A 22,305-nucleotide genomic window follows, 5' to 3' on the forward strand; every position below is an offset into this window, starting at 1 on the left:
CTCTCTCATACAGAAGTGATAGACAAACTTATCCTTGAAGCAGAAATACCTTTTTGACAGGGTTGAAGTAATTAATGCATACCCCAACTTCTGAAGCTTCCAGTTGTATCATTACTGCATTTCAGTCTCCAGTCTTGTGAGTAAACACTACTTCAAAAACATTAGTTTCCCGTTAGATATCCCTGATCATCTAATACAAAAAATTATCATGCCATAAATGTAGGTGGAGATATGTATATGCATACGTATGCATTCAGGCTACTTTGTGCATTTGCTAGCTTGGCTGCACGTCATTAATATCAGGTTCTGTTTGGCTGCACTAAGCCAACCATGAGGCATCCACACCTGGTCCAACATCATCATAGCATCTCCAGGCAAGTATGGGTGACAAAATCACACAAACATGGAGCCATTTGACAGCCTATCCATCAAAGGATGGATAACATACCCCAAGACAAACAAGCGATAAGCATGCACAGGCATGTGCACACTTACTTTCTTGAGTTCCCTCCTGCCACCATCTCAACCACAAGATTTTTTTATTTTTTTTTTTCTTCCTAATTGCTGCAGAATAACAGATACAGAAAAACAGCTCAATTTCTCAATTTCAGATAGCATACTAACATGCATGATCAGTGAGGGAAGTGAAACCCTATATTGGGGAAGGTTAAGGTCTCAGGGGATCTAAGCTTTCTACATACAATGCATCTGTCTGAATCAATAGAAGAAAAAGGTGCTTTCTTTTCCTTTCCAGTTTTCTTTAATAGCAGGGTTTGTCACCAAACTCGTGTCTTGCATCAGGAATACTCTGATGTAATTCAAAGTGGGGAACTCTTCACTGGTGTTTCAAAGAAAAGCAGCACTCAGGAATTCCCACAATACGCAACATCTGGTAAGTTTGAAGGGATAAACATTAAGACTACTGAAATACCAGAAGAATATCCCACTTTAAGGTGAAGTTTTAACTATACCAGTATTTCTGCATCTCTGTTATCAAAGCTTGAAAATACTTTGCTTGGAACTCATTGCTACACAGCTGCCTTACCCAGCTCTAACCACTCGCTCCTTACACACCAGCCTGTACTCAGGGCTCCTGCACAGCTGAGCAGCTCCTCGTTCCTCCTCCAGCTATTCAGCTTGGAAACTCATACATTTACACAAGACGGGTGCCAGAAAATTACTGGATGGTGGTCAGTTAAATAAAACATTTGGCACCAGTAAGACACACGGGGTACCATAGGTCTTTACACTTCATGAATTCTCTCCTATATTATTACTAACACAATTACTCCAGGACAGTTGTTGAGCAGTGCAGCAGAGAAAGCACTGGCTAGAAACTTGTCAGTTGCACACACATAAAAAAGTAAAAAATTCAAAAATATCCCCGTCTCCTGCTGTAAGGTTTTTACCTTTAATTCTTGAACTTCAGTGAGTGAGTGACAGGAAAAGGACACAAATCCCAGAACGTGTCTGTTTCCCTGCTTCCTCACACCACACATGGCAGCAGAACTTCTTCCCAGTGTGAACAGAGCAGTCACACCAGTCCCATCCCTTCCTCCCCACCCCTGCAAGTAAATCAGAAAGTGGCATTTTTTTGAAGCTTAGTCCTTTTGGCAAATTACAGCAGGATCCCTCTCTCCCATCAGCCAACGTGCTGCTGCATTATGACTGACGTCCTTCCCTTTGCCTATTTTCAGTCAGCTTTTCTCACCTCAACTTGTTGCTTGCTGTCCCTAACACTGAACTTTGTATAAATTTGCAGCTGCAAGGAGAGCTCAAAATCTCTATTAACAAGTCATAACATGCAGTGGCTCCTGTTTTATGTACTCTTCTCCCCCCTGCTCTCTGTGACCTGATTTCCCAGAGCCATGCTCAGAGAAAGGGAGAGAAAGGACACATCCATCACACCTGTGATTTGAACCTCATGAAGGGCCCATTTATCATGGTATAAATCACAGACAAAAATAAATGCATTTATCTAAGCTTCAACGAGGCAAAAGCAGCATGAGAGCAAGGCTGTACATGGTGCTTGTCCCGTGTACATCAGCAACCATCATATCACGAAGGATTTTTACCCCCAGCCTGAGGGCAGAGAAGCGTGGCACCAACTGTGCATCCTCAGACGTCCAGGCAGGCGTTGCAAGGGCTGAGAAGCTGCACTGTGTGGCGGTGGTTTCTAACCAAATCAATACTCCACCCGCAAGTATTTTAATGTTAAAACTATCCTAGACGATTTCTAGCTGCAAAAGAGACCTCTTTGCCTGCTCTGCAGCACCATCTAGCGCTAACAAAGTAATAACGCTTTGGGGAAAAATAGCCCATTCCGGGTTATGCCTAGTTTAGCAATAAAGCAAAATACAAGTGCATAAATGCATGTACATATCCAAAACATTCAAGGGAAGTCATGGTAACCCATTTATATTTTACAGATGCTAGGATCTACTTTTTTCGCCCCAGTATCCAAACGTTTCTGTCGAGTATCCCTAAGGGGTTGCAACGTCATACTGTACCCATCAGTATCCCTTTCAATGTTCATGACAGCCCAGCCATGCTCATTACTGCTATCCTCATTAGTCTCAGCAGATGAGCACCAACAGCCATCTTTTCTTCCAATGTCCATGTAGACTTACAGCTGCTTCGCACTGCTGTCCCAAGCTGGCAGCCACACCGCTGCACCACTGGAAATCAAGGCTGACATCTGAAAAAAAGACCTGGGTGTTTTTTGGAAGGTCTCTGACAGGTACGGGGTGACAGAGACAGGAAAAACGAGCCCAACACCTGATGAGGCTGGCCTCTGAAGACCATTAGCTTACAGCTTGATATTCCTGCTCAGCCTCTACTAAAATAACCACAGATCCTATGTGGTTCCCTTCTGCTCTGGAAAGCTTTATCTACTTGCTCCAATTTTGTTACCAGCACTAGTTGGCTTTTCTGAGGGGGCAGGAGTCCCTTCTATTTCCTACTTTCAGGAAACTTTTCTGATCATTACAAAATTAGATGATTAAATGGTTTAATCTTTTTTTTTTTTTTTTTTTTTTTTTGTGGTTTTCATGTGTGGTGGTGGTTTTTTTCTTTTTTCTTTTTCTCCCCAAGAAAGGCTTAGTTCTTACTATCTTTACAGCTCTTTATTCACAGCACCCAAGGAATGACTCACATCATGCTGGAGAACTTCAGTGCCAGAGATTCTTCAGCCTTCAAGTATTCCAGCAGCTTTGACTTGGATGCAGTAGAAAAGGTGATTTGTCAGTAATGATGAAGTCTCCTAAGAGTTACAGAGCCCACATCGTTAAACTGTGTAAAGATCCGTGCTTTGTTGTCATTCCATATTAAAAAGGGCTCAGGAAGACATTCTCCCACACAATTTTCAGGTTAACCTCATGCTTCTGGAAGTACTGTGCTACCTTCTTCATTTATTTGTACAAGAAACACATCTTCACATTGCATAGATGCAGTACTACCCATTCTTCACAAGAACATACCACAACATTTTGTTGAAAAATATATGCCTTACCCACTTGCTACAGTGATAATGGTCACTTACTCATCCAGGTTTCAGGGTCTGCCACTTTGCAATAACTGCTGTGGCAAAGGAATCCCACCAACAAATTCCCATTTTCCAAAAACCTCAATGGAAACAGCTTACCTACACAGAATTTTTTTTTATTTTTGTCACAGACACTCATGCATCCAGCTTACATGAATTATTTATGAGCGCACTGATGTAGCTAACGTTAACTGACACACCACTGATTGGAACTGTTTCACTTTCCCTCCGCTATTTATTTCCTGCACAGAGCTAACAATAGCTCAAACACTAACACAGACCAAGATGCACAAACTGCATTGACAGTAATCTAAATACTACCTAACTACCATAAACAGGAAAAAATTACAAACTACACTTGAGAAGAAAAAACTCCAAGTATCCATAGAATTGCTTAAATATCCAACAGCGACACTTCAACGTACAACTAAAATGCCATAGGTAAAGAATGAATCATTCTAAAACCAAACTAACCTTACCTTCCCATTTACCACACTTCCAAGTCTTGGTTTTAAACCAGCAAAAATCTGTAACTTAAATAGCCATTTATGTCACTTCTATGTGCTCTTCTTACACCTTTCCAAAACAGTTCTTTGTTGAAAATTAACGTTCAAGTTATTGTGGCCAGGATATCCTCCACATTTAATTGACCCTGTCATTTTGGTCCAGGCACCTCTTTTAGCCTCTCAGAGTCCTGAGGCACACATAATACCTCAGTTACAGTCAATATCAATACTCAAGCACAGTTTGATGCAGGGACTTTTTCATGTCTGTGCTGCTTCCATCAATGTTCCCCATCCGTTCTGGATTTCAGAATACTCAGGTAAATCTTGGAGCACATTGATGTATTCTTCCAGAAGACTTCAAGAGTTTGCTATACATTCAACCAGCCCAAATGTGGAGACAAGCGCTTTATCTTTGAAGATCTAATGATCTCCATGTCCTCCTCCATCACTACAAAGACAATCATTTTGCTAAACCATTAATTACTATGCCTAGCTAAAAGTCTGAGAACTTGGGAGAATTACTTCTCTCTTTCTCTTTGTTAAAGATGACAAATTCCAGTCTGACAATCGCCCACCATAACAATGTTTTCTGAATACAAACCTTTAAGAAGTGAAGTGCCATCAACCAAGATGCTACATATCAGCACAGAGGCGAAACACATACATAATTTTTATTCTGAGTGGACAGAAATGCCTAATAAATGTCATTTCCTTGATAATGAAAGCCAGCAGAAAGTTACCAAAAGGTCAGTTAGAGAAACAAATAAAATTTTACAATAAAATAAAATAGAGGAACGTATAAAATTAAATGGGTGGTAAGGAAATGCCAAATGAACAAACTGCAAAGACTGGACACCACTGACTTGCAATACCCAAAGCCAAGCCAGCAAGTTCCCCAGACTCAGGTCCTTGATCACATAATATACCCCCAACGCCTGGCAAACAGAATCACAGACAAATGGTCACATGAAATCTGTTTGAGATTAAAAAAAAAAAAAAAAAAACAACATTCATTCTCAAATGGCAGTGCTAAGTAGGACCTGATCAACAACAGGGAAAGCTAGCACAAGTGCGTTAGTTTCAGGTTTTATTTTTCATGTTGGTGAAACACAGCCTCTTCTCAGAGGCAGCATCTGTAGAGCTGTTACAAACACACTTCATAATCTAATACATCACAGATTTGGGAAAGGAACAAATAAAGCACAGATTTCACACTGCACTTGGGCATACTCAGTCTTAAGTTACAGATAATTTAGAAATCATCTAATTTCATATACATTACACTGATCATTGCTCAGTCTTCATGCAAGTTTAATTTTAATTTTCTTACAGCCAGCATTAGTTTTGGAAACTTCCTTGCTGAAAATGGTGTATTTTTCACTTTAAATCACTTAAATGATATTTACAGAAGTGTGCAAATTGCTTTGAAAGATAGAAACAAACACTTATACATAACATACAGACAGCATATTCTATAGTTAAACATTTGCTAAAAGGCAGATAACATTCCTATCACACTTTCATTGCCTAAAATAGGAGAATAAGTTATATAAAATAGACCATCTTATTTTCAGACACTTCGATTTCTGCAGATTTGGTCTTTACAGCAACATTGCAATCAAAGATTAAGATTCTGTTCCTAAGATTCAGAGAAACCCCTTTAAATTCAATGGCAGCTTAATGTGTTTAGCATGAGTTACTTTTGCCCCCAGATTTTCCATACTTGGCACAAGGTAAAAAGAAAAAAAGCTGAAGGAGTGGGTAAGAGACAGCCTTGCTTTTTTTTTTTTTTTTCCAACACAAAAAGCATCCTAATGAACCAATTTTATCAAGTTCTTTTCTGCTTGCATGTCTTCTTCTCAGTATATACTGTTTGCACACACAAAGTAGTACACTCCCTGGGACCATTCACCAAAAGTAATTTCAGAAATGGAAGCAGGGAAAAGCAGGGATAATTACTTAGTGTTCCCAGTGCTTCTTAATGTGCTTGAAAAATAATAATAAAAACTCCCCGTAAAAAAGTGCATGGTGACCTTCATGAACAAATCCAGAAGGCAGAAGGTCGAACACCTCACCTCAGTTTCCTCAGTGGTGAAGAAAGAAGAGTTACAGGAAAGTCTTCAAGAAACATCTTTCATGTATATTAGTAATCATTCTGAGAGAAAAGCAACTCACTTCCTAAAATTTCATTTAGGCTATTTTTTTTAGAAGTACAAAAACTTTTACGTACATCCTTAATAATAGAGGGAAATTATTTATCAGACAGTACAGAACAACAGGTTTAAACAGCTTTAAAAAGCTCTCAAACAGCTTTGAAATCAGAGATTATTACATAATAAAAAGAAAAAAACTTTTTCTGAACATCTATTAAATTGAATAACATCACTTTTACAGCAGTCCTGCCTACAATTGTGGTGTAGTTTGTGCATCCATTGCTATGCTACGCAGTGCTATCCACCCCAAGAATAGTGAACATTAGCCCTCAAAGTCTACCTTAATCACAATTACATCTGACACACTTGGTATTCTTGAAGCCATTCAATTCCTTAATGTGGCAGAAACTGTATTGACACTTAACACTATGCTTTTGGTCTACTGCTTATTGAACTTTGGACATCACTTTAGTGCAGATCTTGATTAGGGTCTGAAAAAACAGACCACAGATTCGTCTTCTAGGGTTGTCAACTTTTAAGCATAGAATGGTCACATTAATTTAGACACTAAAGAAGCTTGTGAAAGACATGACAACTTGTAATCAAATAGAAGTGAAGAAGATGCTTTAAAATTTGGTTATTTTGGATTTGAGCTAGTTTGAAAAATGCCATTTGTAAGAGATAGCTGTTCTATGCTTTGAAAATACAAAAGAAATGAAACGTCTTTGCAGACTAGAGTATTGATTAGGAAGTGAACATCTGAAAAACTCCGAAGCTCAATCTTATCACTGAAACATTCCACCTAAGTTTTGCTAAACACTGTCTCCTGAGCTTTATATTTAACACACATTAACTGCTACCTTCATTTTAGTTTTTAATTATGGCATGCATGGAAACAGTAGCATATTTCCATTATGGCAAATGGAAACAGTGCTAGAAAGGTTGTCCACTCCTTCCCTTCCCAAGGTATGCATTCAATTGTATGCATACAAACACTATGCACTCACATATTTCAAAAGATTTCAGGTCAATATAAGATTAAAGATGTGCATATCTATGTCTTTAACCTTGCAAAACTTCTCCACAGTAGCTGGCTTAGTGTTTTCTACAACCACATGGATATTCCTTGCAAAGAATAAGATACCAAAATAATATTCCACAGTGAGGTTAAAAACATGTTAAAATAAACTGAATGTTCCCCCTTGTGATTACTCTAGTGGAAAATCCCTCCGTGCCATGGTGTTCCTTAAACAATGTTAAACAGGAGATGAACATCCAGACGATGTTCATTTAATGACCTTAACATTTAACTCAGTAACAATCACAAACATATTATTGGGGACAAAAAAGTGTCAGGTACTGAAATCCAGCATTTCAAATTTTGTGCCACTCTCCCTAACCCCAGTGCATCTCTTCAGAGTTTTGGTTTCCTTTTAAGCTGTGCTTTTAGTAAAAAATTCCCTCGTTTTTTTTCCCCATAAACTGCAGGCAGGGCCCTGAAGAAGTTCCTACGAGGTAAGAAATGAAATCCAAAGGTGTTTCAAGATGAAAGGTACAATCAAGCTCTTTCTCCTTTTTTTTTTGTACCCAAAAGCTGCCAAGCTAATATTAGCATTCCTGTATCACAATTGCAATGAAGCTCTGGTAAATCTGGTACCTTTGGATATGCTCAACATCACAAACAAGTTATATATTTAAGACAACGTATATCTGCAGCTAGCACAGTCCACCAGAATATTCATCCTCTTCCTCATCAGCATGAGAGCCCACCGTGGCTGGTCCTCTTGTTTTGTCTTGTGCAGTGTTTGGAGATTTCTTCTTGATCCCACCTCCTGGAACCACCAAGGTAAGACCAAGCTTGGCATACTGATAAGAAAAAGGTAAGTTTACTTTCTTTACTATCACAAAATAGTCTTGTTAAATTACACTGTGCAGAATTGACTGTATCAATAATGTGTATTCTACAATAATTTTGCCAATGATTATATAATCATCATAGAATGGTTTGGGTTGGGAAGGGACCTTAAGATCATCTAGTTCCAACCTCCCTGCCACAGGCCATGGGCAGGGACACCTTCTGCTACACAAGTTTGCTCAAAGCCCCATCCTACCTGACCTTGGATTCTACAGCTTCAGCTGTTCAAGCTTTTCAGGAGGAAAAAAAAAAAAAAAAAAAAAAAAAAAAAAAAAACAGAAACACCATAAACAATTTCAGTGTGCACCTCCGCACACATTATCCAGTTATGGTTCATTTAAGTCTCACAAGTGTTTTTCCGTATAATTAGTACCTTGGTTTTTACTATGCAGCATAGTAATAAAGTAATATTAGTTGATACTGTTACAAAGTTTGGTATGTTACGGCTTTCCTATCTTTATACCTTCTGCCTACAAATTACAATTTAAAAGAAGAAAAAAAAAAAAAAACACAGTATGGACTACTTTCTTAAAGTGAAAAAAAATATTTCCCAAATTACCAATTCTCTATAGAATAAGGGCTGAAAAAGCATCCAACAAGGCCATCCTGTAGACATCACATTCATTCTGTAATGGTTATGCAGGCAGCAACATGATACTTCTGAGATAAACCTTTAGCAAAGTGTTCTAGCCCCATAACTAATGAAAATAAATTAATGAAAAGCGAACTGCATTTTGGACAACTCTTTAAACAGACTCCGCATATTGATAATAAATTGCTCTTTCATCTAAGTCTTCCCACCATTCAGCACAGAGCAGTGTGGGAACTCACAGGGGCAGGCAGCGAAGTCAAAAAAAAAAGTAAAAAAAAATAATTTTGCAGGCGCAAGGTAGGATGACAGAGCAAGTCACAATAAATTTATGGACCTTGCTTACCTTATTTTCCTCTATTAGACGAAAATTTCTCTCAAACTAAATATGCAAAAAGGATTATAAAAACAAACAAACAAAATTTAAGACCTATACCCACTTACATCATTGTCCATGTATTTGAAGAGTGGCAAGTTACAGACTTCTGAAACTTGATCCTGATCTTGCTGGTCATACCCTTCTAAAAGCTGCTCTAGTGCTGCACAGTCTTCGCTTCCATTAAATCCTGGTATACTGAAGGAAATTAAGAGTTCATATTTAGGACATTCCAGCAATCTATTTGATGCTCACCTATTCTATCTTTAAATACTGCTGATAAATACGCAGACGAGCTGGGAACTGAATGAGAATCTGATGCACTACTTACTCCATCAAACCGTCTAATGTTGACTTCTCTATGTACATGGATCATATCCATAAACTTCAACTTTCAGCAGTATTAGTTTGCTGAGAATTAGACTGCAATCACAGCCAAGTCAAAAAGAGATTAGAATTTTTTCATTTTTCATGACTAGTCAATTAAGTCTTCTTCCATTTTACGTACAGAAAAAAATTGTAACAAGTTTCTTCATAACATACAAATTGAAGACAGAAAATATGGCCAAGATGTTTAAAGACGGATCTTAACAGCTTATTTCTAAAAATACAATAACTATTCAACTTACATATATGTTCACGTCATTTCACTTGAAACATATAGTTAAGTAAAACCACGTTTTTTCAGTATTTTATTACTGAAGTCCAAATGAAGGCTGAAATGGAGAGCTGTAGGAAAGCCTCTGAGGTTTATGGTAAAACACTAATCCAAATTTTGACATCACAATTTTCTCCTGGGTATATAAAGAATACTTGCTTCATTTCATTGTATTCTGGAACTGGACTAGTTCCTACTTTCTAATTTATCTTTCAGTTCAATCAATTATTAAAAAAAATGTGAAAAGGAGAAATCTTGCTTTTCTTCTTTTAAGGCATGACAAGGGCAAGATATTCTGCAGCAATAGAACCAGAAATGTAGTAACGCACATGCTACAAGTCTTTCTTCAACAAAAACCTTTAGATGAATCTTTCCCTCAGTCTAATCACCATACTAGACAGGTTTATTGATTGTACATGGATGCTGCTACTGAGCATTTTGAGGCTTTGTTAAACATTTTCATCCTCAAAATAACAAAATGTGGTAATGAAAAATTACAATTTCAACTTTTTAAGGGCCTCAACACATGACATGGCAAAAAGATTCTGAAAAAAAAAAATCTGTTAAGGACATTCAGAAATCCACATTTTTAATCCTGAATATGAATTTACAAATAGGTAATCCATCCTTGTTCTGTTTGAAAAAGAGACATGCCAAAGGCTATCAGTAAGGCAAGAAGTCTGGCCGTAACAGTATTCTGCTCAGCTTTTAACAAGGAAAAACTGAAAATAAACTTCAAATTTTAATCTCATTTCACCTGTTGTACATAAGTATTTATTGTATATTCACTAACACAAATACCACAATGGCAATTACTGCTGAACCTGTTAAGAGCAAAAAAATATTCCTGATAGGTGGCTATCTAATAGAGAATGTTATTGTACTGTAAGCCGGTAGACTTAAAGGTTTAAAACTTATTGACAGAGAGTGTTTCCCTTGCTCTTTCATAAGAAAGAATCACCATCAATGAAATATTCAGCTTAAAATTATAATACGTGAAGCGGACTTACCTATAGCTTTCCCTCACACATCTTTCTGCAGCAACATAATCATTCCTGTGAAGATGAACTAGGACTTGAGCAATAGTTTTCTAAACAACAAAAAACAAGAAACAAATTTTTCTTTAGAATAAAAAAACAGTAAAATATGAAAAAGATAATGGACTGCTAATATTCAGTGTGAAAAGATCACTTTGAGTCTTCAATGATTCTAATATACTGGAACAAAAACATCACGAAAGAGTAGTAAGCCATCAGCTGGTATAAAATAGGTTATCTCCTCTAATGTTATAATGAACTCTTGCACAAAACGAGATAATGTTTTTCTTTTTGTGGTTCGTCATACAGGTCATGCTGAATGCAAACCCAAAACAAACTATCACAAATTCTTATTTAGAACCAAAATCAAATATTTCTACTAAGAATGCTGAAGAAATAAAATCAAGCTAAACACAGACCAGAAGACAATCCTATTAAAAATACAGTAAGAATATGTTCATGATTCTCCTTCTCTCCCTTCCTGTTTCAAAATAAATTAATTCAGCTTCCAAAACAGAAAATTGGTCTTGTTCAAATCAATTTGAAGGCCCATCCATAAATCACTATAGCTCCCATAGGTAATAGAATCCTATCTTCAAAACATTACAGTGGTGAAAAATACAAAGGTGAGGGAAGAATGAACAACCACACATTCTTATTTTTAACAAGAAAGATATCCCTGAATCAAGAGGTATATGTTGTCAGACAGAATTCAGCCATTAGCTTATGTCAGTTGCCCAGAAAAAAATGCACCATCAGAAATTGTAATTTAGATTTTTACCTTATAGCATGTTGGATAATTTTCAATTTCCTTATAAATACTTTTTTCCTTTTGAAGAGACAATGCAGCCTCATCTAATCTAAAAACAAACAAACAAAAAACCACCACTCAGTTATGAGTATCAGTACCAGGAAACAAGCATAATAAACCCGAGGCTCATTTTGAGCTGTTTAACTAATACACCCACAAAGCTTTCCTCAATAAAAAGCAAAAGAACTAAAATCAGCAGCAGGTCTTATTAAGAGTATGTATATATCTATACATATGTGTGTGTGTGTGTGTATATATATATGTATATAAACGTATATATACATATTAATATAAATATTTATATACATATATATAAATACATATAGTCAACAATACTTTTCGCATGCATGCAAGCCAAGAACACCTCTGGTATTCAGACAAAACCTCACTTTTCACAAGATTATACAAGATGAATGCCTCGTGATTTCCTCTATCAGATTTCTCTGTCATAATGTTACTATAAGCAATCAGTACATCTGATGCCAACAAACGATGAAAAAACATAGTAGCTGGTTTCCAGTTTGAATACTCCTTTTAACTACTATATTAAATTTCTACAAATGAATGATAGCACATTAACTATAAAGTAGCAGAGCAACCATGTTTCAGATGTTCTGCAGCTATGCTAACTTGCTCTTTCACAGAAAGATTTTGACACTAATCTATAAATTTATTTTTCTGACCACAATTACACAACAAAATAAAGCTTCTTAAAAGTAGCCAGAAACACAGATGCAGACAAAGAAACCGTACGTTTCAGTGAAGCAAGTCTAAGCCGAACTGCAGCTCAAGTTTGGTGCCAGTAATAAGCACTTAAAATAAATTGCCTTTGAGAAACGAAGACACACACTTCTCAGAAGTCCAGAATCAGAACACTGCCAACAGATTTCTCTCCTCAGTTTCATAACTTAATTTCCCTGTTTTATATTAGACAGAGGTAAAATATTTCCAAACACTTGCTACAAATTAGTGCTGGAAGAAAAAATTTCCAAAAGTAGTTCTGCAATTAGTGAAAACTGATGTAGGTCCTTTATAGCTACTCAATAAACACAAAGGAAACAAAGCCTTGTAAGTCACGTTCTCCTCTACCAGAACATGTGGCTCCTGGATGAACATGGTAGTCTTAGATTCCACAAAAACTGCATTTAAGTTTGAACAGAAAAAAAAAAAAAAAAAAAAAAAACACTGTTAAAGATTCAACTGCATTTAAGGAGAAATAGTTATAAATCTATACCTGCGACCTCGGACTAGAAGTCTTGAAGCCTTCCCTAACATTTCTAATGCTTGCCGTAAACGTTCTTCATTCTAGAAAAGACCAAAAAGAAATAACACGTTCATATTCCATTGCATAGGATTAAGACTAAAAGACCTTAAACTAAATATGTTGTCTTTAACCAATAAACAACCAATCTGCTATACCAGCAGTTCCCAAACTCAAGTGAAACACGAGGAGTATTGGTGTGACCAAGTCCTACAGCCAGGTCCTGTATGTATCTAGAAAGCACAGCAATGTCAACGCAGACTTGCTAATCTAGAGTCATATAACAACCACCTATAGAGAAATATGCCAAAGACGGTAATGAAAAGGCTTATGGGATTGGTGGAGCTTTAAGCAAACTCTTCGTTCTGTGCCTTCAAGAATTTCAAACTGTTTTAGATTCCAGGACTAAACGGAAGGAAGCCTTATTCCCTGAGCTCTGGACAGACCAACAAGAGGCAGAAAACAACAACATACAGCAGTCAGATTTCATCAAGTCCCAAACTGAGAAAAGAAATGACCCCTCACTTTTATAATCTCTTTCTGTACAGCACTAAAACCCTTCAGCTTCATTACTCAACCACTGATGTGAAAGGAGGGAAAAATAATTTAGAGGCCACCCTTAGGCATTTTCTTAGCTTCACAGCTGATCCTAAACAGCAATTCATCCAAGTCAGTTTACTTTCTGGGACTGGAAAATTCTTTGCTGGTGAAAATAAAAAAAAAAAGAAAAAAGTAAAGCTTACTTCAAACACGGATGCTGCTTGCTGATAGAGCTGTACAGCCTTCTCTGGGCTCACATTTTCTATTAACCTGCGACAAACATAAGTAATTTCTCTTCAGATGAAAGCATCAAAAAGGGAAGCAACCAAAGAGATACTTGTGCCCCACATGTATTCTATCTACCAATACCACAAGCTTACTTTCCAGCCCGTTCCAGTGCAATTGCTGCTGTATCTGGTGTCCCATTCTCCAGGTACATCATACTGGCTTTCTCAATTAGCTGGACAGCTTCAGGGAGTCTCTGCATCTCCTGCAAAGAAACAGTTAGAGGGAGACTGCCGTCAGGAGCTGTGCCTATGAAGCAAATGAAACAAAGCAAAACAAACTGTAACACAATTATATATTTAGAGGTTTCAGCTAATAAAAAAAAGTGACAAAATATGCAGCAGTACAGAAACGCACCTTCTGCACTGCCACATATGTGTGAAGAACAAGTTTAATAGAGTTCAACAAATTCACTGAATAACCATAGAGAGGGGGACACATAGCAGGGAGGGTTTTCACAGCCACGTAGAGTCAAACTAAAAAGTCGCTCCCTCTGCAGGTTTCAGTCCAACTTAAAACTAAATTTTCTCACTCTGAATCTTTTAATTCAATCTTTCCATTTTAAAAATCTGACTCAACAAGCAGCTAGAGAGCATCTAAGCAGCAGTCCACACAAACACTGACCTTCCTGTCAGATTGGATTTGAGCATCAGACTAAGATTCTAATTTGTATTTACAGTCTTGAATAGATTTGAAGATTGAATACAAACCCCAAATTCGCTTCTAGGTACCAAACTTAATATGCACTGATTTAGTGATGCCCAAATGATATCACCTAGTCATCTATAAAACTATTGACTCACTACTACACACCCATACAAAAGGTCACAAGCAGGATTCTCATGAACAATCAGATTACAGCAGTGAATACTAATTATTAGAAGGCTTACCATAACCTGTCATGTTTGGAGATCTCACCCAAAACTCACTGAAAGACCATATGCATGCAGTATGGCTGAGGTAATGGATAACAACTAATATATTTAATTTTTAATATAATTTTATAATTTAATATTTATATTTAAATTAATATATTTAGATATATATTTAGAAAACATGCATTTAAGAATTACATGACATATATATTACCCTATGCCAAGTAAGTAGAAATACTTTTCTTTCACAAATGATGTATTTCAAGCAAAAATGCTATTCCACTGCCCCATTATACAAGTAACGATGGAGCAAACAGGCAAAACAAGACTGCCTTCTCATTCCACAGCTTCCAAATTCTACCAGACACTTACATATTACTTTCAAACAAAGAGATCCACATCACCTTGTTCCCATGAGATAACCTGATTCTACTACCCCTCTTTTCAGGATTGTCCTTTTACCGATATCATCAGTAAAATCAGTATTTGGTCAACTGTACAGAAGTTGTAACAGCGCTAGAATATGAGCTTTTATTTCTCTTACTTCAATCTACTGCTCATCCAAGTGGCAATTAGGTGCTTCCCCATTTAAGGCAAGAATTTCTGGTAGTTTAGAGCAGAAGCATCAGTCTTCAGTCACCCTTTGACATGAGGCCCTCACCTTTCTTTCTACAAAAGGAAACCAAAAAACTGTTTCCAATTAAAAATGCATGTTCCCTAACTACTTGACAGTATTGGTGGGGACTGTAAGTCAACAGTCTTGCACTGTAACATGCAATTTGCTTGCATCTATCTTTAAAATGGTTGGGTGAGATAAAACTATCTACTCACTATAAAAGAGTACTTTTTATTAAGAACTAGTAAATGAAAATACCTTTAGCATCATGCCAGCTTGTTCATAAGCTCTGCAGAGAAAAATTTACAATTTAGTTAGATATGGTGTATTTCAACAAGCTGTAAGTATGCAGCAAATGCTAACCTGCATGAGCTACCACTTCACTGTTAATATTTAATAATTAGAAGATGTTTCAAGTGCTTTAAGTTATGTAATGAGACAATACATGTGTAAGATTATCTTCCACAAATAAAGTATTCCAACCACACCTTCCGATCTCCCCAGTAAAAATCTATTCTCATGATATGACCCACAGGTAATATTTCAATTGTCATTACCTGCTTGCTTTGAAGCATTCTTTAATTAAATTTCATTGTAAGCTCAACAGTGCAGAATTTCTAGCTTATAAAAAATTTAACGTAAGAAAAAGTACTTGGTATCAAAAGCTATTGTGGATTGTGAAATCCTTATTTCTTCAGATAGCCAGTGCAGGTTTTCAGGCCTTCCTAGCCTGTGCTTTCATTAAACTGATTTTGAAATGGTGAAATCACTTGAACCATGCCATTTACTACAGTGAGATCAAAATGATAGCTCATGCTTGTACCGTAAATCAGAAAACTTGTTTCAGATTAGTGGGTGCACCTGTACTTACTTGGCAGCATGGAAAAGCCTGGAAGTAACATTGCCAAAGTCAAGGACAAAATCCATAAAATTATAATGAAGAAAGATTGTGTACAAAATCTTATACAACTTGTTTCAAACAAAGATCTCCCATAAATGCAAATAAAACCTGTTCGGTTTGTAGGCAAGGTATCAAAAATAAATGCACCTAAGGACAAAATAAATGCAACATACTACAGTATAATCACACATGTAAAGTTGTAAAAAGTATTTAAAAACACGTTCCTGGTTACTAAATACTGTCATGAGCATTGTAATAATGTCAGTTCAATTTAATTCATATCATCTGTTTGTAGGAAATTAAAAATATTTATATATTAATTTCCAAAGTAGTACCTAGGCATCTCAGGCACTGGTCAGCACCTTATCATGCCAAATACTATTTAAAACAACATAGATTCGCTAAACAAAAGAGTTTTTAGCATGCAGGAATATTCTTCCAGAAGAGAACCTTCTTAGATTGATGAAATGAACAAATATATTAAAAACGTTTTCTACCAACACCCATTACCCCATTCTAAGTAGCAAACAGTCAGCTTCTTGAAAAAAGAAAAACAATGAAAAGATACGCTTTATTGTTTTCATGTGCTTCAGCTTCTCGCAAACAGGCTTCCCTTGCCTGGTCATACTGCTTGGCATTCTTAAAAGCAACGGCTGCAAGAAATAAAGTTTTTATTTACAGTTTGCCTGTGTGTTTTTTTTTTCATCACTTCTGCTCTTGTATTTAATCACCTAAAGATATAAACAGACTCTTTAGATAAATTGAAGGGCTTGCTAAATTGTAAAAAAAAATTAAAAAAATCCCACGACAGTCCTCCTTGCTTCATTAGTCACTTATTTTTCATTGAATACATTTATTATCAACAACACTTGCACAACATCACTGTACCCTATGTTATACATAATCCAGTCAGATGGATTTACAAACTCACTCACTCTGCATTTTAATTGTAAAACTACAGAAATGCACGTGTATATATAGGTTTAATCAGTAGAGATTATACAAAGTCAGCAGGGCAGCGATAGAAGTATATCATCAACAAAACAAACCAATAACAACTTCCTCAACAAAACCACTTCAGGGCACAAATATGTATTTGTATCTCCATTAGATAGATAGGATATTGAAGCAGGACTTGAAGTAAATTCCAATTCGTAAGAGCTTTAATTGCTCCTCCATTTTTTTTTTAATTCAGGCTTAAATGAGTAAGTAGAAATGCCTACTTTCAGAAAGAAAGAAAAAAAAATGTTTAAAAAAATCATCTAGTAAGAATTTTATGTTTGGTTTGACATTTGCTGCAGAAAAGAAGGAGGAAAGAGATCTTACTGTAACTAAAAAAAACTGTCAATGTCACTACCTTACTGAGACAGTCTTAGTCAAGACATACTTCAAAAGACGAAAAAGCGAAGACTGAAGAACAGCTAGAATATTTGCTGGGAAGGTCATACGATTTGGGGGCGGACAAGTGGAAGGAGGAAAGCTTTATTTTTGTGACACATAATAATATCCAAGGTAGATGTTGTAAGCTTAAGAAGAAAAAAAAAATATTTTGCAACTGGTCTAGACCTCCAAGTACAATTCAAAATTTATTTTACAGTGCTACTCGGAATCTTCCTTCTTCTTACTTTAGTCTTTACGACAGTTTTACGTATAGAGTAACATACTGAAAATATGTAAACTATTATCAGAGTTTAAGCTTAAAGAGTATTTTGAAACCATAAAGTATGTGTCCATATTTACGGTCACACATACCTGCCTTCCCATATTCGGTAGCTGCACTGTCATAATCTGGTTTCCACTTTAAGAATCCAGTTTTCAGACTAAAATACAAGAAGAAAGGCTTATTAACAATTACTAATATTTTTATATTTTACCTTTCCAGCATTTAATACATATTTAGAACTTCAGACGACCTCTGAAAAGGAGTGACTACCCTTGTGCCAATACAGTGGCATCCCAACTGCAAAAATAAACGCCAACACTGTTTGGCATTGCTCAAAGCACTGCAATTATCTCCTGAGTTATATGCCCTGTCCTAACGTGCTTCTAAATTGATCCCCAGAGAGTCACCTCAAGCCCAGCTCCTCAGCAGTAGGAAGTTAACAAACAAAAAAATACTTCTAATTGAGAGCTGTCAGCCTCTCCATTCCATACACAAATGAAATAATTTACCTCCCAACACAAACACAAAGCCTCATGGATTTGTCATTAATACGTCCACAACAGCTCATGACACTTAATTGGTGCTGCACACATATACATGTGAGGAAAAACTATACATTGGAAAGTGAGGCAAGTCATCAGGCAATGCTGATCCCAATACTATGATTTCCTTATTAGAATATATATTTATATATATAAGTATATATAATTATATATACTTATAAGTTCATTTTTGCATCTATTGTAGACTGACACTTCAGACAGAATAGATGTTCAACATGGAAAAAACATTGTATATGGACCAGATATTGGTTTTGTAATCCTACTTGGATGAAAACCACAGCACACAAATCCAAAGCAAGCTTTCACTTTGTATTATTCTTATCACAAAAAAGAATCTCAAACCCATTTAGCTAGCATATGCGAGCCTTTAACCTGTACACAGTTCATGAATTTAGTGTGCTTTATGTCAGATGCTTTCCGAGATATGCTTAAAACGAATTCCACTGAAAGGCATTTTTCATCAGATAATTTGAAAAGAATATTTGGTGCACATTTGTTATTGCAAGGCGGTCTCTCTGCTACCACTACTTTTGACCCTTGATTTTGGCACTGCTTTATCCCCCACAACCAGCCCCTGCCCCGGCCGCCATGTCAAACACCCCCCCCCCCCCAGGTCACGTCGCCCCGCGAGACCACCCCCCCCCCCAGCCGCTCCGCCAGGGGCATGATGGGAGACGTAGTCCTCCCCTGGGGCTCCGCTCCGCGCAGGGCGGCCGCCAGAACTACAACTCCCAAGCCGCCCCTTCAGCGGCCCGGGGGTGAGGAAGGGGAGCCGCGCCGCCCGGCCGGCAGCAGCCCCGAGGCGCGGGGGCGAGCAGCGCGCCCCGCGGCGCCCCCTCCGAGCCACAACAGCCGGGTAGACCTGGCAGCCGGGCCGAGCCGCCAGGCGCCCGGCCACCCCGCCGCCCCTCTGCCGCCCGCTCACTATTTCTCCGCCTTGGCGATGTGCTCCAGGGCCTCGTTGATCTTCTGCGCCGCCATCTCGCGGCCGGCCGGCCTCTCTGCCTGCCGCTACGGGCCGCAGCACGGCTCACGGCGCCGCCACGGGACCCGACGGGAGGGGAGGGGAGAGGGGAGGGGAGGGGCAGGGCAGGGCAGGGCAGGGCCCTCCTTCGCCGCCACACCGCGCATGCGCCGCCGCCGGGGCGGGCCGTTGTGGCTGTTATGGCGGTTGGTGGCGCTTGACGGCGGCGCTGTGAGGCTTGGGGTAGCGGCCTCAGGGAGCTGGAGGGTCCCCCTTCCTGCCCGAGGTCCCAGCCCTAACCTGGCCGAAGCCGTTGGAAGCTTTTCAGAAAATAAAAATGAGGGCAGTGTTTCCCTCAAAAATGAGCGTGTGTTTCCCTCAGTGTTCAAATTGTGATGGTTTCTGGTAGAAACGCGCAACTCGCAGGCAAAAGGCTGGAAAGGATCACGCTCCCTGCTCTGCAACAAGCTTCCAGAGGCCTTTTCATACTCGCTCCTTTGGTCTTTGTAGGAGGCTGCCCCCTGGTCCAGGTGGTGCAGAAATGTAAAGCAGAAGAAATGAGTGGTGGTTGGGCACGACAACCCTTCTAACACAAGCTGTTACAACAAATTACCTACCTACACACTCAGTAACTGAAAGTGCTGGAGTCTGCATTACCACTCGTACTTTCAATTTCTTCCACTCTCTATTCCCTGATGTGAAACGTTAAGTAACAGGAGATCAGTGGATGGATCCAGAAAGGTGTTTATTCTCCAGACTTGGATGTCGGTATTGCCTCTCAGTAATCTAAAGAAGATAAATAGTTATCAACATGAGAGCAGAAAGCAAAGTGAAAAACTGCTTAAATTTGCAAAACTTTATCAGACCGCAGGAGTCATTCAAAGTCCATGTTGCTGATAGAAATCAGAGCTTTGTGATTTCTTCTACCTTAGCTGGGGGGAAAAGAAAAAAAAAAAAAAAAAAAAAAAAAAAAAAAAAAAAAAGCAGTATTGACATGGTTTGGTTTATGCTACATAGGCATAACTCATATAACTCATGGTTCTAAATTGCTTTTCCCTCTTTTACCATCTCCCACACTCCCCTGATGACATGGAAATTTAATTTTCTAACTTTGGTTACACTTGAGAGGCTATCTATAGCAGATGGTGGAAAATCCCCCCTATTCATACTATTATTCTGTATCCTAGAACAAAGTAGGAATAATATATATATATATATAAATAAGAGTTTTGTTTTGTTTTTAACTTTCTAAAGCAGGACAGAGTGTTCATGAGAGTACTGGGAGGAAATAGGCAGTCCTGCACAATGCATATGCAAGAAGGTGGCAAGTGCTCACTGGTAGCACGTAAAATATACTGGGTGATCGGTCAGAATCCTGTCTCATTGTGTCTGTCTTGCTTTTCCCAGCCAGGATAAATCTGGCACTATAACCTCGCTGCAGTGTCTTTATAATACAGCTGTGAAAATGCAGTTATAGGCCTGATGCATTAACAGGCAGAATAATCTCGCAGAGCACTGCTGAAGATCCCAGTGAGTGACCTGGTTTTGTTTGTTTGAGGTAGTGTTTCTGGCCTGCTGTTTTCCCTTTAATATAAAGAGCCGTTCACTTCCTTGTGAGACTACACATGTGCACTGTCTGGTTACACTTTATACTGGAATGACCAGACGACAAGTTTCCAAGAGTAGTATTAAATGAAATAGGATATTCCTGGGTAGCTTTTATTTTGTAGACATGGAACCTCCAGAGATTCTGCATCTGGGAAGGATCATATCACAGCATCTGTTGCCTGCCTGTGAACTGGACTTTGGTATTTAAAAGTACCCAGGTACAATGTGACAATTTTTTACAGTGATAGCATTCAGAATGACAAGCTTTTGTAAATATAATTTTCTACGTTTTATTTACATTCCACGTGTGAACTCTGCAAATAGCTGTACCAGTAGAAGCCATTGATCAGTAGCCAATCCTCAGATTTTGTCACTGCACCTTGCAGAGGGTTTCTCTCTCTCATCTAAACACTTCCTCAGGTACACCATACCAAAAAAAGGCATGCTATCAAAAACAAGCTGTATATTAACACAGGCGGTTTTTGTTTGTTTGTTTGTTTGTTTTTCTGAAATGGGTTAAAAAACACCTGTGTATTTGTGGGGTCTAACGTCTGACAAGAGGCTGGAGGCAGGCAGCTGGGGACAGCATCTACCACCGCAATGGCTGCGTGCATCCACAGCCCCAGCTTGAGGAGAGTCTGGGCTGCTCTTAGAGAGCTGTTGTTACTTGTAAGAGACTATCAAGTTGACCACAATTAAATGTTTCCCAATTAACTCTAACTTTTCTTTGCTGTTAATACATCACATGCTTGTTCAGAAAGTCAGCACCGAGTGCAGTGAGCTGTATTTTAAATCAGCTGCTCAATCCTATCTTTGCTCCACTGGATCTGGAAGGTGAATTTCAGTTTTCCTAGATCTGGATTTCCCAGCACTGTCTGACACCCTCATTTGGCAGCAGGACATGGAAAGTTGTACATTGTGATTTATTAGTGTCTGAATTTAAGTCATAACTACAGTAACAACAGCTACGGTACCATGCTGAGGAAATTGCCTGTGATGAAGGAGAGGGATCTGCATATTCTTCCTCACAGGCAGACTGCGACTAACACTAGTGGTCTAATGAACAATTGCCTCTGACACATTTTGGGCCTGTTACATACAAAATAATGTGTTACATACAAAATAATGTATTCTGCGATCACTCCATCCACATGCCAGCACCTCAGTGCTCCAGTACCTTTTCTTTTCCTGTCCTCAGAGTTATTTCTATAGAATTCGTTGGTCTGTGAGACATTACTAGTTCCTGTCTTAATGGATATGGCAGAAAGCAAAGAAGTAGCTTTTAGGGCAGCAAAATACTGATTGTCTGTAGATTTGTTTCTCCCTGCTGATCATCATTCATTAAATAACAGAAGACTATAGTGTGAGCACACCTTTTATCAGATAGCAGAGAACCAACACAGTAGAGATTATAAATTTCCCAGCTGGAGGAAGGAGGTA

At 38.2% G+C, this 22,305-nt stretch overlaps 1 protein-coding gene across 2 annotated transcripts; it reads right to left on the bottom strand.

The window, feature by feature from the left end:
• Positions 1-4,703: 4,703 nt before the first annotated feature.
• Positions 4,704-19,359, bottom strand: NAPG (NSF attachment protein gamma). 2 transcript variants are annotated; one of them, XM_082753333.1, is made up of 12 exons: positions 19,219-19,359; positions 17,820-17,887; positions 16,636-16,720; positions 16,038-16,055; positions 15,425-15,455; positions 13,771-13,880; positions 13,594-13,660; positions 12,824-12,894; positions 11,560-11,638; positions 10,752-10,831; positions 9,152-9,281; positions 4,704-8,069 (listed from the first exon to the last, which is right to left on the bottom strand). In XM_082753333.1, exons 1-12 carry the CDS (start codon positions 19,272-19,274, stop codon positions 7,920-7,922), a joined length of 945 nt encoding a protein of 314 aa, XP_082609459.1. In that variant the 5' UTR covers positions 19,275-19,359; the 3' UTR covers positions 4,704-7,919. The 2 variants fall into 2 exon arrangements, with proteins under 2 accessions (XP_082609459.1, XP_082609460.1); XM_082753334.1 differs by lacking the exon at positions 19,219-19,359 and having other exon boundaries at positions 16,038-16,065; positions 17,820-17,832.
• Between the last annotated feature and the right edge of the window lie 2,946 nt (positions 19,360-22,305).

Source organism: Aythya marila, assembly GCF_965140915.1.
Source record: "Aythya marila genome assembly, chromosome: 2".
Lineage (NCBI taxonomy): Eukaryota > Metazoa > Chordata > Aves > Anseriformes > Anatidae > Aythya > Aythya marila.